The 19313-nt window shown below is 39.1% G+C and overlaps 1 protein-coding gene across 1 annotated transcript in view; it reads right to left on the bottom strand.

Annotated features, from left to right (window-relative positions):
• Window positions 1–19313, bottom strand: part of DPYD (dihydropyrimidine dehydrogenase) — a 527599-nt gene that overhangs the window by 449501 nt on the left and 58785 nt on the right. Inside the window, exon 3 of the mRNA XM_054564805.1 lies at window positions 11254–11336. Coding sequence (XP_054420780.1) covers window positions 11254–11336 — 83 coding nt within the window. The remainder of the gene's footprint in view (window positions 1–11253; window positions 11337–19313) is intronic.

Below are 19313 nucleotides of genomic sequence, written 5' to 3'. Positions count from 1 at the left end.
TACTAATGAAATTGGAAGAGCTTCATAGTATTTCTTCATATTAATCTATGAGACAATCACGTGTTCCTGATATATGCACCACAATTTTTTAAAATTAATCTTAATTTATTTATGACAAATCTGCTCCTAACCAGGGGTCAGTAACCTAGGACCCAGAGGACAGAACTTGCTGGCTACTTGTTCCTACAAATAGCATTTCGTCAGAACAGTCACAGTGGCAGCGCCACACGCCGAGGCCACACACCATCCGGGGGCTGCTCCGCCGCGCCGCAAGGCGACCCGGAGGGCTGACCGCGTTGACTCTGTGCTTCGGCCTCAAGCGTCGGCCTCCTTGCGCTTTGGGCTATCGTATGCTTTGCTGACTGAAGCAACACATTCAGAAGTAAACCCAACTTTTACTAGCTGTATTTTTTAATTGTCAAGATGGGCCACATTTTCCCAAAAATAAAAATAAAATTAAAGGACACCCCCAATGGATGAAATTTTGTATATGTCATAATCACTTATAAAAATACTGGGTAAGAAAATACATTAATTTTCTGTTAAATGTAGCATGCTAACCTATGAGGAATGTATATCTTCCAGAAGAGAAGACTATTACAGAAAAAAATACAGTCACCTATTATAGTATATGTGACATGAACCCAAATCAGAACAAATGATAACAAAAAATGCCAAAGTACTTATAGACAATAATGCATTATCTATAAACCTAATCTATTATTCTTAAATTGTAGAAAATGCCAAATATAATTACAAAATATGTATTCAAAACATGTGAACTGCTAATTTTCCACTTGTAAAAGCCTGATTCAAAAAGCAATTTACTTTATGACTTACTTAAGCTTGCGACTGCATTACAATATGATAGTGTATACACAGCAGCTTGTTAACAAGATTATCATAACGTTAAAATCATAATGTGGCACTTCAATGACGGATACTTAAAATTAAAGCTAATCCTCACAGTACCAATTTTTATCTCCTAAATAATTTTAGCTATTAGCTGCTTATTCACAGTCTGCATCTAAGATGATAAGCCTTGTAGAGTAGGACCTAGCGCTGTGCTTTCCCTCGGTAGTGAGACAAACACTGCATTCCCTACTTTCTCGTCTTTAATACAGTCTTTTGCTATTAAAACAAAAGCACCCTTTTTTTAAAATGTTGGTTCAATGCTATCTAGCTATTTTTTTTTAGTCCTCACCCAAGGATATGTTTTTAATTTTTTTTATTTTAGAGATGGGAAAGGAGAGAAAGAGAGATTGGAGAGAGAGAAACATCGATGTAAGAGAGAAACACTGATCGATTGCCTCTTGTATGCACCCCAATCGGGGATTGAACCCTCCACCTAGGATGTACCCAAACAAAGGATCGAACCCACAACTCTTTGGTGTAAGGGACAATGCTATACCCAACTGAGCAAACTTAACTGGGGTGCTCGATGCTATTTATGTTGTTGCCAATGTTGTTGTTTTAAATAGAAACACCCTTAGATACCAACAGTACATATTTTCTTTTCTGGTTTTATCATTTTAAATGTATCAAGCTGTCATAAAATGGCAGCTATTCATTTGACTTGTTTTCTTCAAACGCTGTTTTTAAATGACCATTGTCTGGTACATATTGGTCACCGCACTGAATGAACCAATGCTTAGATTAATATATATAATTGTTCATTTTACAAATATATAATTGAATTAACTTATGCTTGATTTCATTTGAGTTGTTGTCTCACAAAGTATGTAACTGATAAGTATAAAAACAATATTTTTCACATTCAACATCAAATTGAAGTTCAAAGTAGAGAAAAAGACTGTAAATGAACATTGTTCTACAGTCATATACAGCAATTACCAATGAACCCATAAAGAACACAGAAGTATTAGTGTTAAGCATATATTTGGTTTCATTAAACATTAGGTGAGAATTAACATGAGAACTTATCTCCTATTCCCCATAAATGGTGAAAAGATTAATTTTTATTTGGCCCATCTAAAACTAAATGTCAAAGCTTGCTTTGACATTTGCACCCTCACCCCTGAAGAACATGAAAGCAACAATCCTAACTTACATGCTGAACACGTGACACAAATGAATGTGAGTGTGCACATTTGTACACACAAGTGCGTAAAATGTGTGTATACATATACACTTATATTACACAGATTACATAAAGTGAATTACCTAAAATATATTCCAATACAATAAGTTGCATATGTTGTAGGAAATTAATCATTTTCCTAATGTCTAAGCTGCATTTTCTAAGGGGCATCCTCATGGTGTTTACTAGCGTACCTGCAACATCATTACCTAGAACAAGCAATGGTGTGCTGCTGTCTTTAGATTTCACAGCAACTAAGGGCGTTCTGGCTGCTGGCCTACCCGTGGGCTACAAGCACAGCCCCATGCAGGACGGGGAGGAGCATGCGCTTCCCCTAACAGAAGTAATAAAAACAAAGCATCTGAATAAAAGAAGAAAGGGTGCTCTTGCAATTTGATTTGGGGGCTGTAGGCTTCCAAGAGACTCCTACTGATCCACTAATTGAAAGAAAACTTAAGAGAAGTATAATTATGATAAGATCAAGACAAAAGTTTAAAACAGAAAGCTAACACATTGCTTTTAAATCCAATTTCACAGGGCAAACTGCTCACGTAGTTAAAAAATACATAGACATACACATAGCCATTACCATTATAAAATTAATTTATGTTTATGTTTGAAAACAAAGACTATATTGCAAATGTTAAATCACCTATAATCATTAATATCATTGTAGAGCACAGTCAGAATTTTCAAAAAGTGTATTTCCTTTCCATACTATTAAATAGCCTGTTATCACAAGAAGTATTTTATTAGTACTTTCTTCGTTTATTGATTTTCTATCTTTCTTCAATGTCACTTCAAATAGGGTCCAGAGGCATTTGAAAGGATGCTCAGCATCACTACCCATCAGAGAAATGCAGATCAAAACCACCATGAGGTACCACCTCACACCGGTCAGAATGGCCATCATAAACAGATCCACAAACCACAGGTGCTGGCGAGGCTGTGGAGAAAAGGGAACCCTAGTCCACTGTTGGTGGGAATGCGGACTGGTGCAGCCATTGTGGAAAGCAGTGTGGAATTTCCTCAAAAAGCTGAAAATGGAACTGCCTTTTGATCCAGTGATTCCCCTGCTGGGACTATACCCTAAGAACCAAAACGCCAATACAAAAGAACCTATGCACCCCAATGTTCATAGCAGCACAATTTACAATAGCCAAGTGTTGGAAGCAACCTCAATGCCCATCAGTAGATGATTGGATCAAAAAATTATGGTACATATACACAATGGAATACTATGCAGCAGAAAGGAAAAAAGAACTACTAAACTTCGCGACAGCATGGATGGAACTGGAGAGCATTATGCTAAGCGAAATAAGCCAGGGGGCGAAAGACAAATACCATATGATCTCACCTGTAAGCAGAACCTAACCAACAATACAAAGATGCAAGGAAAATAAGACCAGCAACACTGAAAGGAAAAGAAATCAACAGAGACAAGAGGGAAGGAGGGAGGGGGGGCGGGAACAAGAAAGGGAAGGGGAAAGTCAAGGAACATATAGCAAGGACTCATGGACAAAACCAAAGGGGAAGAGCTGAGGGAGGGAAGGAGGGAGGGGGCAAGGGAAAGTGGTGGGGGGTTGGCAGAGACAAATGTATTTGAAAAAATAAATTAAAATAAAATTAAAAAAAAAAATCTTCTCACAGCCTCGTATTTGCTTTCCAGACCACTGATGTGACTCAGTAGTGGTCATCAACACCAGGTTGCCTTCTCCCCCCCAACACCTATTTTTCATGATTATGAAACCATTTCATTGAACCTCCTTGTCCATAAATCTTTATAACCCTAATGGATATTCTGAGAAGCAAAGGGATCTCCGGATTCCAAATGCGGTCAAGTGCAAGATTTCCTTGACCAGAAGGGGTAGGTTTAGACATACAACAGAGAGAGAGAATACACATGCACATATACAAACACAACTTATACTTGTATGATATATACAAGTATGATGTAAAACAAAGTTATCCACAAGAATAAGATTAAGTAGGATAGTTATAAAATTTGTATCTTCAAGTCTTAATCAGATGACAAAATTACTCCTAGTGACAGTCTTCTACTCTAGCTCAGATAGAAGAACCAGTTTAAGAAATATCAGGGCACTGTGTTTTAACCACAACCCTAGCAAAGGGTGCAAGGGGCGCAAGGCTGGCGAAGCTAAAACCAGAACCAGCGACAACAGCATCCAGGCCCGGGGCCAGCCAGCCCTCAGAGCAGATGGCGGACGGCCCAGGTGCCGCTGGCTATTCACAGAGGAGGGAAACTGAAGCGTCATTTGTAGGCAAATACATCTAGAAGGGAAAAACTGAAAAACAGACTTTTAAATGTCTCTGGATCACTCTTCAAACCTCAGTCTTTCAATGAAACGTTAGATGACTCTATTCCTTCCACCGCTCAAGTCTATGAGTCTGAATGGAAGAAACACACACATTAAAGCAATTGTAAACTTTTGATTTATTACTTACAACGTGTTGCATCTCCTAAAACTATTTCCAAGTTTTAATATAGCTATACTTTAATTTTTAACTCTGTATTAATGGCGCATCTCAAATTACTATTACACACGCCAGGAAAAAAAAGCCAGGAAAATGAACTGTGCAACTCAACATCGCCATCTAGTGACAGAATTCCTAACACGTGACAAAGCGAAGCAAAACGGAAGAGTAGACATTATGTCCTGGGAGTTCAATTCTATAATAATAACCTAACTGAACACTCTTACTGAATAACCTTGGCTCTGCAAATAATATACCAACCCTAATTGGCAATGTTTGTACTCTAAAAATGTAATTTACGTTCTCCCCATGGACGTATGCCCGTGAATCTAACCAATCTATATTTTTGTGTATTTTTATTGTCAAAAAGCTTTGCAGAGCATGTTCACATGTTTTTCTTAATGAGCTATATTCTGTGTGTACCTTTGTTTTTTCAGAATTTGAAACTCACTGTCCTCAAGTTATTCAGTTTCAATACCTTCCCATTTCATACACCTACTATGCATGGCCCACTACTGCCTCCAGAGCCGCACAGGGGAAAGGCACAATTTTAGAAAACGGTGCCACTTTCCTCCTCAGCGCTCAGAATTTATTACAAGGACTAAGACAGGTGCAAAATATCATAATACGGAAATCAAATCACTTTGGCACAGTAACAGGGTTGAGTTGGCAGAGATAAGGAGAAAATATGATGAAAAGAAGTCAAGAATTTTACCTCTAAATCCACTATTATTCTACTCTAGTCAGAGATTTCAGCTAGAGATGATGCATTCTTCTTCTGTCCTGAAAATCTTTTCCCTTATGTCGTAATTTTCATAAATCCTGCACAATATTTCCACACAGCTGTGGAACGACACTGAGCTCTCTAAGTTGGACAAGAAATATTCCTATGGCACTCTGCATTGTAAGGCTACACTGAGATTTTCCAGTCAATTCCATTTCGTATGACACAGGTAGATTCTTTAAAGTAAGCACTATCCATTATATAAAATAATGTACAAAACGTTTTAAAATTTTGTATATTTATTTTATTAATGTTTCCTAATTTGCAAAGCATTCTCTCCTAAGTTTTCCTTATCCTCATATAAATCATTTTAATCCTGTATTACAAAAAAAAAGTAAGATTAAAAATAGATTAACTTAGCTAAAATCACAGCTGGAGTCTCATATCTGATTTTTACCACTTACCCTCCTATTCATATAATTTCTTTCCATTTTTTCCGTCTCTTACTTCATTGATTTTCTAATCATTCATAAAACGTTCCCAGTATAGAAAATTTAGAACAGAAACCCATCATCCAATTGTAATAAGCTATTTTGCTCTATTTTACTCCCACTTTTTCCTTTGCATTTCTTATCTTCTGTGGACATGACATTCTACATGCAATTTTTGTGGTATTTTTACTGAACTTTATAGTATGAGGATTCTTATGTCAATAAAACATCATGTTAAGGATCATTTTACTACCCAGACAGAATTAATTATGCCACAATTTACAATTATAGATAATATATATAAATCATGGCATACTGCATATGTAAAATCTTCATTTCCTTATTCTTTAACAGCAGACAACTAGGTTCTGTTCAATTTGCTCACCATTATCATCTCTAGTTTGAGGAACAGGTTTAGGTTGTCCATAATTTCAACGTCTCCTGCACAGTATGCCTCAGGAAGCTCAGTTACGATTGGAAAGATGAGTCTGTTTTCGGGCCCTGAGTAGGTACTGGCACCGCTGCTCCACACCGCGGCAGTGCCTCCCACCGCGGACCCCTCCCTCGCCGGCGCTCAAAAACCTCCCTCCACAACTGACCAAAAACTAGGGTGTTTTTTTAAGCCGACTTTATATATACATTTGCCATTAGAGTTGAATACTTTCAAGGGTTACTTAATCATACTTTGCCAATTATCCATTGAGCTAACCTTTTTGAATCTGTTGTACACATACAATATACTGATATTCGTTAATTTTGTGATTTTTTCATACATACAGGAACTTTTTTAATAAGTCAAAGTTTAGTGATTTCTTCAACTACTTTTTAGCTTATCATCTCTTTCCCTAGCAAACCTCAGAAAGACTGTCCTTCCATAATCTATTGGACTTTGGCTGTTTTATAAACAAGAAATTTCCTTTAGCAGGAATGAGGGGAGGCTGTGAAGTAATTTATTTTTTCCAAACAGCGAAACAACTGCCTCTTGCAGCATTTACTAATTCAACATGTCTTGGACAATTCGGGGTACTTTATAATGTAATAATAGCATCACAGGGTCTTCATAGGGTCTATGATCAATTACAACCACTAACTGGTTGTTAGTGATACACAGAAAAGCTCACGAATTCCGCCTCTATCTTGAATCTGGCCACATTACTAAATTCTCCTTCTGATTCCTAGGGCCCCTTTGTTGTTAGCTCTCTTGGACTGTCTCTTCCCTATCAAGCCATCATTGTTAATTTTGGTTTCCACATCCATTACTGTATTATAAATCCACTTTTTACTCTTCATTTCCTGAAAATGAAAGTATGTGTAATGCATACCAGGGTGGGCAAACGTAGGTTTACAGTTGCACTGACCTTTTTTTTTTTTTTTGAGTTAATGAAGCTACTGCAATAATCATAACCTACCTGCATGTCTTTTTCCATGCAAACAACGGCAAACCTACTTTTGCCCTCCCCGTACGTGTAACTTTATCAATAACTCAACAAATAGTTACGGAGCACCTACTATATGGTAACACTATGGTAAGGCCAAGAACACAAGAAGAGCGAAACAGCAAACCTGTCCTTGTGGGATTTGTTAGCTAGTTTGACAAGTGAATAAATTAGACTTTATTTTAAAAGCAGAAGGAAACTTGAAACGCTTTTAAACAGCAGCACAGATTAAATCAGGTTCATGACTCACGGAGGCTACGAAGTCTCAAAGTCTGACGAAGTCTCCGAGTATTTTGAAATTCCTCAGGCATACTCCCCTCTGTGAGCCTGAATAAGCTCTACCTGGAGGTAGTGGGGATCACCTACCTCTCCAGCTGTCGTTCCTTCCTCCAAACCCTCCACTCTGCTGCCAAAACAAGCCTCTAAGTTATCCTTTCCCTCCCTGGGGCTGGGCTGATACCTAACCAAGTGCCCACACTATTGTTGCTCCCTGTGTTTTGGGTGCAGACGCTACAGGCAGGGAACATCCCTGCGTCTGGAATCAGGGAACAGGGGAGGCGTCTGGAGTGATCACAGGTGAGATCCTGACCGAGCATGGCACAGCCTGGCCAGAAAGGAGGACTCTCTGAGATGGCAGAGATCTGAGCTAGGGCGGAGCCCTGTCTTTTGTTGTTGTAAACTCATATAAATACGAGAACCTTAACAAACATGGAGGTATGCCCCACTTAGAGAAAGGTCCGAATGCAGCAGCCACAAGAGGCCACGCTTCACACTCAGTCCAGCGCTGCCGCAGTGTCTCCAGGCCACGAGCGCGCAGAATGGGGCCCCATGGCGGGTGATTGGCCGTGCGGCTGCCACCAGGACTGAGCCGGGAAAGAAGGGGGTGCTCCCTGGCCACCCCAGGCCAGGCCTGTGGACTGACAGAGAGCTACCCTGAGTCTTCACCTCCAGCGTTTGGCTTCTGTACCAGTTTCCTCCTCCAGACTGTTAGCTCCTTGAGGGCAGGGACTGTGTGTCATTCGTATGTGTAACCCCCTTGCCTGGCACGTCATGAAGCCTACTGAATGCGGATTAAATAAATGGATGACTAAACCCCTCCCTGAAGAGACGGACCTGCTCCGCGCCCCCCACCCCCCGGCCCCGGGATCCTGCAGAGCTACAGATTAGCACCACAGGGTGCTAATGCAGGCATCTCTCCTGACGCCGCCTCCTTAAAACCCACAATGACTCCCGGAAACAGCGTAAACGTCATCACGGCCAGCTGGACGTCAGGTAGCTGGCCTCAAGGCCACAGCTGGCACGTGCCCAGCCAGCCTCCCGGGACAGCCCCTCGGAGGCTTTCAGCGAATTACTCCTACCTGGCCCTCCCCCCGCAACCTCGGCGCCCGGAGGTCCTGAGCCGCTCCGCGACCCTGCTGGCCTCCTACTGCCCGCTCCTCTCCCCACCGGGCCCCTGGCGAGGAAGAACAGACGCCGCTGACTGAGCCAGTCTTCCTCTGTGAGCTTGGTGGGAAAACATGCTTGAAAGAGCCTGACCATCCCTGCGCCACGCCAGGCTCCTCGCTGTCCCTGACGTCCGCCTTGCGCCCGCACGCCCCACGCCTCTGCCCAGTGCCTCTCCCTCCACCGCAAAGCTGGCCGGGGTGCACAGCCCGGGGCCGATGGCTCGTCCTCCCGTGGCCTGGTCTCATGTGGAGGCTGCCCTTCAGTCTGGCCACAGCTGGTCAGGGTGAGAGAGTAATTACCTCGTGGCCTCTTCCTACATCCTTTTTATTCATTTAGTCACATGGCATGACAGCATTTTGTTGACCTGTTTCCAGAATCTCACCTGTAAAGGAGTGTGCTCCTGCTGCATTTTCTAAAGGCCGAAAAACGAAGTGCTAGGCCCACAGTATACTGCACTGTTCGGTGCTTTTAGTTACTAAATTATTTAATTGTGTTTAGTGAATCTAAACATTGCCAATAACGTGTGTACATGTGTGTAATACATGCAAACTATGTAAACAACGTGCATTACGCAGCCGTATAATTACCTGCTGATTGAAAAGCGGGAGGCCCCTGTTCGGCCGCAGGGCGGGGCGGCGGGCGGCCTACCCCCACCAGGTAACGCTCGCTTTTCTCCTTGGTCCGGCTCTGCTTTTGTAAAAGCAGAATATCCTGGTATTTTCTAAAACGGCCATTATTACCAAATTCGGCAGAATGTAATCATCTCTTTGTATGCAGTTCTCCCATAATTCAGTTGTTTTTTTTTTCCTTGATGAAAAATTTTCTGCACTAATTAGGTGCACTTCCCTCATTCACTGCATTTCCCTCACTCACCTCACACTCCCCTCTGCAATTCTTTCTGTGGTGTTGGCCTTCGGGTCTTTTATTCCCTTTGTCTTCCTGTGTGTCTACGTGTTTTTAAACTGAATAGACACAAACACACAGAGAATTAACTGTAGTTTCCTAAACAAATACTGGTGTGCACACTTAATATGTTCAGATTATTACAACAGGCATGCACACGAATGCTGTGTTCAGCTTGTAACTGCGGTTGTTTCAGAGAGAGGATCAAGGCTACACTGTGAACTGGAGCACATTCGTAAGGTCCACACTGACCTTTCCCACAATATTTTTTTATATCTTATTTTTAATTTACTACTATTTTCAATACCTTCAACTTTCTCAGAATGTCTGATTGCATTTTATGTAGATACAAATTCTCTATTGCGTATTCAGTTTTATTTTTCCCTCTTTTTTTATTAGTAAAGACATTAACAATAAAATAGGCTCCTTTGCCCCAGCTGGTAATTTCTCCACACTAGTAATATATTATTCCTCTTTTCGTGACATCATAATCATCTATGCAGAAGTACCATGTATCTTTGTGTAGAAGCTACTGTTTCCATTAAATTTAATTACCTCCCCCTGTGGTTTTAAATAGAAGTGGCTTCAAAATGAGGGCAGCTTCTATTAAATTTAATTACTTTCCCCTGCTGCTTGCATGTAAAAGGAGGTTGCTAAATGAAATCAGCTTCTAAACTAAAGTATATGGTAACTGTGCACTAGCAATAGGAAGCTGTACCCAACCTTCTCTGAAAGCTCATAGGTGTATCCTTCCTCGAATTTTAAATTTTGTTTAGCCTTGATTTAAGATCTTACATGAAAAATGAGCATTGATAGAAGAGATGCATTTTAAAATCGGTTTTAGTTTCATGGACTAAATAAAGGTAAATATACCCTTCCTGTACAACGATACTGGAAATTATCCCACTCAGAGGTTTGACTCAGTTCTAAGTTAATATCATTAACTGTTGTTGGATGATGAGTTTTATAATTCACACCTTTTTAATGCCTAGTAAAAAGCCTTCCTTGATCCTAATCAGATGGATTTAAATAATGCTTCCTAAAAGTTAATAAAAAGGCATCAAGTTGGGGAAGAAATTCAAAGAAATATTTACAAATATTAATGTTAAAATGTGAAAAAAGAAAAAGACATCAGGCTCATTATAAACAACTGTCTTTGAAAAAAGTTAATCTATACGCTCTGTAACAGTGTAAAAATGTGAATCTGTTTTAAAATACCAGGATATAATCCTATAAAATCCGATACAATATGAAATTTTAAGTACCTCTTTTTTCATTAAATATTAATTAGTAGGAAATACTACTTGGTTAAACCGCCATTGTGCTGTTTATTTTTTTTTTTTTACAAACAGGCAGAATTTAGATGAACAATATTTCCATTCAATCACACAGTTTAGTATAAATATAAAACAAGACACCCCTTAAGCATTTTAAGTAACAAATTAAACATTTACATTTTTTACTGTGCACTGAGGCTTAACATTTATGCAGCTTCAAAACCAAAGTGCAGCCTCCAGGGAAGCCTCTCCACTGACAAATTAATACCTTAGAGAGCAGAGCTGAATGGTGGCAATGAACTCATTTGTTCCCCCAATAATGAAGAATGACTTTTTCTTTACCACATCTGTGACGGTTGCTATGGTGACCCAGACTTACCTCACTGCCTCTCGCAGAGCTCCCCGCTCCCCCAGAGTCGTGTGCTTGATGTCATCAAAATTATTCTCCAGCTTCTCACAGCCCTGCAACACATCATAGACGCATCAGTCCTCCGGCGCCCGGGGATAAAATTATATCCATGCAGTTACGGAAGAGTGTAATTGATTATATTGATTATGGACTCATGAAAGATATGTGCACCGCTTTAATTGGGTAGGATTCATTAAAATTGACAGTGTGGATTCAACAGCAATAAAATAAAAGCGTCCAGGATATGGCTGTCACAGAACTCTTTCTCCCAGTTTTCCAAAATTGGGAAAATAGAAGAAATGAATAAAAATCAGTTCTCAAACTTAATCTTGAGTATAACAAAGCCAATTTAAATTCTGAAGAGAAAGTCATTAAAGTTTGAAATCACAACCATGTATGATAAATATTTAGTTCTACATAAATTAGCAGTTATTGAGATGAAAAGACAGAACTCCAGTATACTAAAATAATTTTTAAAAAATCCAATATTGTGGTACCAAAAATTTATAAGATCATTAAATAATAATTGTAATAATGTTAACAATTACATATATACACACAGACTACTTATAATTAAGTGACTTTATAGCACGTTCTGAGCATTACTGGGCTAAATATTCTAAGGTGTTTAAATTTTACTACAATTTTAACTATTGTTTTATTCATAACTAACAATCTTATATAACCCCAGTAAGTTTTAAAAACATAATATATAGCACTAAATTTTAGACTAAAAAATGTATCCATATAAATTCCTGGCACTTTAGACCTCATGAAGAATTTAGTAGTACTTAGGTAATAAAATAATTCAATTTAGTATTTTAGATAATTTAACAAACAGAAAAACTAAATAACAAAATTTTAAATATTGTTTTCTTCGTATTCTCAAAGTGTAAACAGTAAGTTGAATTTTAGAAAATTACATATTTTATATTAATAACTTCCAATGTCTAATAATTAATTTATTTAAAACCTCTGGGTATATATGTACCACTATTTTTACCTTGATTTTTAAAAGCCAGCCAAATTAAGGCAAAGATCCTTTTCAATACAGATTTTTATAACAAAAATCTTACAAATTCCCACAATGCATGTAAAATAATCTGAAGTCTTAGTCACGTCCTCCTTCAGACAGGTGACCGGAACTAGTACCTCATATCCTTTGTTTTATCTTTTTGCTTTAGTGATGTCTTTTCGTGAAGAGAACTTTTGATTGTTAATGAAGCCCAATTTATTCCTGTTTACATTTATGGTTGGTGCTTTTCATGTCCCGTGTACAAAAGCTTTGACTTCCTCAAGGTTATGAATATATTTGCCTATATTTTTTACAATGCTTTATCATTTTACGTTTCCTATTTAGAAGTGCAATCCATCTGGGATTGATATATCTGTACATGGTGTGAGTTAGGAAATCACACCTCTAGGTAATCAATTAAGTCATTACTATTTATTGAAAAGACCATTATTTCGCCGACTGTAATTCATAATTATCTTTCTCCATAAAGTCACAGCGCATATGAGGTCTGTTTCGAGGGTCCATAATGGTCAACTGTTCCACTTCCTATCCTCGTGCCAATATCACACTACTTAAATTATTTATATCCATAATAAATTAAAAACTACAAATAAATACGAAAAAAGACAGATAATTCAATGGGGAGTGAGTAAAAGGCTATATAAACACTACATAAAAGAGAATATCCAAATAGCCAATTTAAAAAACAAACAAACATGATCAATATCATCAGTCATGAGGAAGGTGCAAATGGAAACAGTGAGATACCATAACACACTTTGGAAATGACTAAAATGAAAAGACAGATCACACAAAGTGTGTGTATTTCAGTATAAAAAGCAACAAAAGCACTGCTGTTGGAAGTGTAAAGTGTTATGACCACTTTCTAAAGCAATTTGGCAGTACTTTCAAAAGCTGAGCCTTCCCCCCTGGGAATACACTCCGAACAAATATGTACCACGTTCACCTAAAGTCTTGTACAAGAGCAGCAGCAGTACCACTATTCAAAAGAGCCTCAAAGCGGAAACAAGTGAAATGAACATCATGATGGAACGTGTAAGGAATGACGTATGCATTCAGTGGGAAACTACACAGTGATGAGAACAAACAGACCGTGGCTGCACTGAGTTACACAGACGCATCTCTCGGCCACAATACTCAGCACTAAAGGGGGACAGAAAAGAACACGGGGGAAAATCATTCCCCTGACATGAAGTTCCAAAATAGGCAAACCGACAGCGGATAATCTAAAAATGAAAATGAGCAGTACCATTTATAAGTATAAAAAGAATACTTTCAAAGTAATTTAACAAAAGAAGCCTAAGATTTATGCACTGAAGAAAATAAAACACCATTAAAAAAAAAAACTGTTAAACGAGCAAAATAAATGGAAAGACATCCCATGTTCATGGATTAGAAGATGTGATAGTGTTCAGGTGTTATTTCTTCCTAAATTGATCCAAAGGTTCAAAGCAATCCCTATAAAAATCCCAGCTGACTTTCGATTTCTACAGGTTTTGATAAGATGCTCTTATAATTTATAGGAAATTGCAAGGGACCCAGAAGAGTCAAAATATTCTCTTAAAAAGAAGAGCAAATCTGAAGAACTCACATTCCCTGATTTTAAAATTTCTACAAAACACAGTCATCAAAGCAGTGTGATGCTGGCGTAAGAATGGACATATATAGTGCAATGTGTAGCTGCGTAAATATTTGGATACACATGTTCTTAATAGCATCATTCATAAAAGAAAACAAGTAGGAAAATCCAAAAGTCAATCAAATAATAAATGGATAAACAGATGTGATATACTGATACAACAGAATATTATTCATTAAAGAAGGGAAGTTCTGATCCGTGCTACAACATGGATAAGCCTCAAAAACATTTTGCCGAGTGAAAAAGCCAGATACCAAAGGCCACCGTGTACGATTCTCTTTCTATGAAATGTACAGAGTAGGCAAATCCATGGAGACAGAAAGGGGGTTATTAGTTGCTGGGTCTGAAGAGATGAGGCAACGGGATTGTTTTTGAAAAAGATTGAAGTATTCTGGAATTAGTGGCCATCAACGCATAACTATGAATATACTGAAAACAACTAAGACACTTTTAAAAGAGTAAACATTACATGTGAATTATATCTCAATGAAACTGTTACTTTTAAAAGGGCAAAGCCCATCAAGATGTCGCAGGTTGCTGAACAACGACTACGGGGGCTCTAGGGACCCCACCGGCACTGCCGGAGCCATTCAGCAAAAGTTTATGGGACCAAGTGGTTATGACCTGTTCACTTTGCCGGGTCCTTACAATGCATTAAAAAGTTCTTACAAGACTATCTGAACTCTGGTTGAGAAATAATGCAATTACATACCGCCGTAGTTAAAATTAAAGCATGCATATACGGAATTCAAAGACTCAAAGGCTTAATAAATGTTAGCTACCAGCTAATACTAATAACATTTTATTATTTATTAACATTTTGTACTAAAGATTCAGTTAAGTCTAACTTATCCTGATTTAGCTTTGATACTTCTTCCATTAAATTATGAACATTTTCTCTCTATAGTGACATTCAGACAATTACAAATGCAAAGATAAGCAACTAAATTATTTGGATTGAATGGCCTTTTCCTTTCTCTTTTGCTTTAATAGTGGCAGTGAGACCAAAAAATAAATAAAAATAAAAATAAATAAGAGAGAGGGGAGACAAATATAAATTTTCCACTTTACAAATTATAGTGCCCTTTCGAATGTTTTTATGGAAATAATTTTTAAAAGGAATTTTATGCTCATAGATGTTCATTGTAGCATTTTATGGCAGTGAAACAATAAATGAAAAATCTTAAATTTTCAGCAATAAATGAAAGGCTAAATAGGTCTCTAAGTTTGAGGATGTTGCTGTTTAGGTGGATTTTCAACAAGCCAATGTTTATATGATAGCGTGTAATTTAAAAAACAACACTATACAATTATATATTATGTATGATCTGGTTACAGTTACAGAAAACAGATAAGCAGAGACAAAAAGGATGAGAAATGATGGTTTAACTCAGATTATCTCAGAATGTTGAATAAACAAGAGTGTTTCTTTTTCACTTACACTTTTCAGTATTTTTCAAAGTTTCAGTTCTGGGCTTACATCTCTTTTTGACTTCAAGATAAATCATAAATAATTAAGATTTTTAGAGCTTTTGGCACTATAGGGTGGGGCAAAAGTAGGCTGACAATTATGAGCAAACAAAACAGTCTGTTCTTATATTATTATTTTTTATTGTACTAGTTTCCATAGGAACTGTAAAACTGCTTTTGATATGCCCTGTATATTTTCTATGTCAAATACACTGTTTTTATAAATATAACACAAGTGCTAGTAAGAGAAATTAATATAAGTCAGACTTTGACTTTTTAAATACTTATTAATTTTTCTATTGCAGATATGCTTGACTGATTAAGATTTTTGCCTACTTTATTTGCCAATGAGTTCATACAAGTTTTCATATTTCAAATTGCCCCCCAAAAAGTTTTCACTGAGCTCTTTCTCCCCTTTACTTTTGCACACGGGTATGATGCTGAACACAAAGTAATAAAAGGAAATAAGGCCATATAACAAAATTATTTACATTCATTTACCACATTCAGCCCACAACACAGCTTACTGTTCGCTGCTACCGATCCCATCAGTTCATATTAATCACTGCTGTCTTACACTTAAACCTTAAAGCAGAAGGTTTCATAACCTATTTTTTTTTGTAAATTTTATGGCTTTCCACATGGAAAACGATACCTATTTTTAATTTGGGGCTTCCTCACAGATGGTTTATAAATCAGATATGGGAATAGATATTTCTATTTAATTGCTATGGTCATATTTTTAATAAATCTATAACTTTGTGTTTATATATACATCTATTACATGTGCATTATAAATATAATATGTAATTAATATATGCACATTGTGTGTGTATTTATATCATCTTAGCTAGATGGAGTGATTTAATAAAAATAAAACTGTCTTTTGACAAGGTGTTCTTGTTTTGTATGGTTGGCTTTTAAGAAAAATCTTAGAACCTTTGCATTTATCAGGGATTAACAAAACCAAGTAACACAAAACAAGTAACATCTGAATCTCTTTATTTAAAAACAATTGTTTTGAGTTAGGGTACTCTCTTTAAGACCTACAATGCTATTGGAAATGTGAGAAATAATCGTTAAAACCAATGGAATGGCCTGATAATTACACTACTGTAATTAAGAGAGAATTTTAAGATCTCAATTTAGCCATTTGAGGTTACTCCCTGGACTATCGCAATAATGCCCTTGGCAAAAAGAAAGTCACAGACGACAAACATTGAAGGCTCTGCCACAGCCTGGGGATGCAGTGGCAGCTCAGAACCCAAGGAAAACACAGGTGGCGTCCACAAAAGCCTCTTGTCGTCCCAACAGCCGAACCTCAAGTCCCTTGGGAAAAAACTGGAGAATAAATGCAATACACAAAAATTTTAAAAAATGACACTATCTTATTATTTCTGATAATTTATCAGTCTTTCCTAAAAATGAATGTTAATCTGGTCATTTTTTGAATACAGCTATTTGAGAGTAAAATCCATGTGCAGATAACTTTTTAAAAACAATTTTTGAGGAAATTTTACTTTTTCAGAATTATAGCATTTAAACGCTTTCAGAATCTCAAAAGGGTCCAGATGTTACCACAAAAAAATGCCCTGGCCTCCCTATCCATGTGGTGGCTGGGAGCAAAAAGAAGGAGCCCACGCAGTTTTTTGTTTATCTGTTTTTCTTTTGGCCCTGAAATCCCTTATCACCTTCCTCTTCTCACCACCTGCGCTGTAATTCAGACTTCTCCGTGGCTTCTCCAGCTACAGAGGAGCGTGCCTCTGAAAGACATTAAAGAAGAAACTGTCGACAGAAGTTCGCTGCCACTAATCCACTGCCAACGGGAGGCCCCAGTCGGGGTGTGGGAACCAGAGAAACGTCATTCAGGTCAACAGTCTGCAAACCCAGAGGATGTGGCCTCTGGAGGGATCTGGAAGTGCACGCCTCCAAGAAAACTGAGTGGCCTGCGTACCCAGAGAAAGTGCCTGCCCTGGTCCCGGATGGGTCCCTTTCTATGCAAATAAGGCAGCCAAATTTGCACACTCTGATTGGCCCAAACAGCACTGTCCTGATTGGTTGAAAATGTGTACTCTGATTGGTCGTTAGGGAGCTGCTCATCTTGGTTCGTAAAGATGCAAATAAGAATATAGCTGTGCAGCTCTGATTGGATGGGGGAGCTGTCGGCCCATTGGTCGAAACAGGGTTGCAGGAACTCCTTTATACGGTCGGCTGAGCCGACCGGGGCTCTCCCTGAGCTGCACCCCGCCTGCCAGGCCTCTGCGAGCAGCGGCTGCTGGGCTCTGAAGATGAATTTGGGCCTAATTAACCACAAGAGATCCTTTTTAACAAGTATATTTCATCTCAGGGTCTATAAAACAAATAAAAGTATTGAATTTTGCTTTCTTAAAAGCCCATCCCTAGCATAAAACAGTAAGGCTGGAAGGCTGCTTGACTATCTGGTTTTTCCAGCCATGGAGACAGGAGATACCGACCTTGTCTTGAAGGCAGAGGCAAGAGCGAAGCTGGACCCAGGAGGCTGACGGAGCCCCGCCCAGCGCACAAAGGTGCCAGGAGCTGAGGCCAAAGTCCTCAGTCTTGGCCGTGAGTGTCCCAGAGCACCTGAGGGTATTGCTTCATCTTAATGATCCAAAGCCTCAACTTCGGTAGCGGTTTAATCTGGAAGTAGTTAAAATTACGCATCTTGCCATGAAGTAGAAAGGGAACTTCAAATGAGCATCAGGGTGTCTATCGGAAAAGGAGAGAATGCTCCACATTTTATGGTCCCTGACTCCGCACACAGCCTATTGTACCCAAAGAAACAACACAGAAAGCAAGTAGACCCTGTGAGCACTGAGAAGCTCTAACTGCCACCTTGACCAAAATTGCTTCTGTGTCCTGAAATGGATATCCGATCCAAAATTTTAAAGATTTTTCTAGAACAATATATGACAGTGCCAAGGAGTTGAAATCTAATTCAGAAAAATGTTAGTCTTCTTCTATCAGGAGATAAACATCTCAAGCGACAAATAATCTTCATCCCTAGATAAAATGAAGTTATCAGATCCACTGATGAGAGGCAATCAGGCTCTCTGTTACGTCTGCTATCAATAACATGTCCCTGGCATGGGGACAACTACATGCAAAATGGAGCCACTGTCCTCCTGTCAAAGTCTATTTTCAACCCAGACCATGTGAGTTTTTCTCATGAACCTGAGAAAAATCGCAAACTTATTTTTAAGGAACAAACACCTTAATATGTGGTTCATTCTAGGAGATTCTGTAGGTTAGTACAGGACTATCCCAGAAGACAATTTCAGGCATAAAAGTAAGACAGAGGGGACTTATTTTCACAGATATGAAAACAACTGAACAAATCTGCAATAGTACCTTGTCCGGGGTGGTGATCTGTGCTTCCTACTTCCCGGGCATCTCATCATCTCCTGTGATCAGGGTCATTGCAGGAGAAAGTGGCCCTTTTGCAGCAGAAGCCAGCCCGCCAGCCCGTGTATTCGGAGGGTTGGGGGGAGGCAGAGGGCAAGGGAAAGGAGGACGCACAGAGAGGAGGAAGCAACTCCTCAGTGGGGCAAGCACGAGAAGGAAAATCGGTGACGAGTGCGAAAGCCTGGGAACAAGAGGCGGACCTCCAGACCCGTGCACCACGGGGTGAGCAAGCTGGGACCCCGGGGAAGGCAGAAAAGCATGAAAAGTGCTGAGCTGAGTGCTGCCCAGAGAGTCCATTTGCTACAGCCCGCGGAGGCCATCCTCCTTACCCAGGGGGAGGCTGTGAATGCACAGTGGCAGCAGCTGCACGCGTTCCAGCTGTTCGGCCCGGAAGGGTGAGTTGCAGGGACCCAGCCAACACTGAGGGCTCAGTCTGTCTGAGACCCTCTCCCCGGCGTGGCC

This window comes from Pteronotus mesoamericanus, unplaced genomic scaffold (genome assembly GCF_021234165.1).
Source record: "Pteronotus mesoamericanus isolate MK-2021 breed Mesoamerican mustached bat unplaced genomic scaffold, CSHL_Meso_final scaffold_99, whole genome shotgun sequence".
Lineage (NCBI taxonomy): Eukaryota > Metazoa > Chordata > Mammalia > Chiroptera > Mormoopidae > Pteronotus > Pteronotus mesoamericanus.
This window is presented reverse-complemented; position numbering and strand designations above follow the sequence as displayed.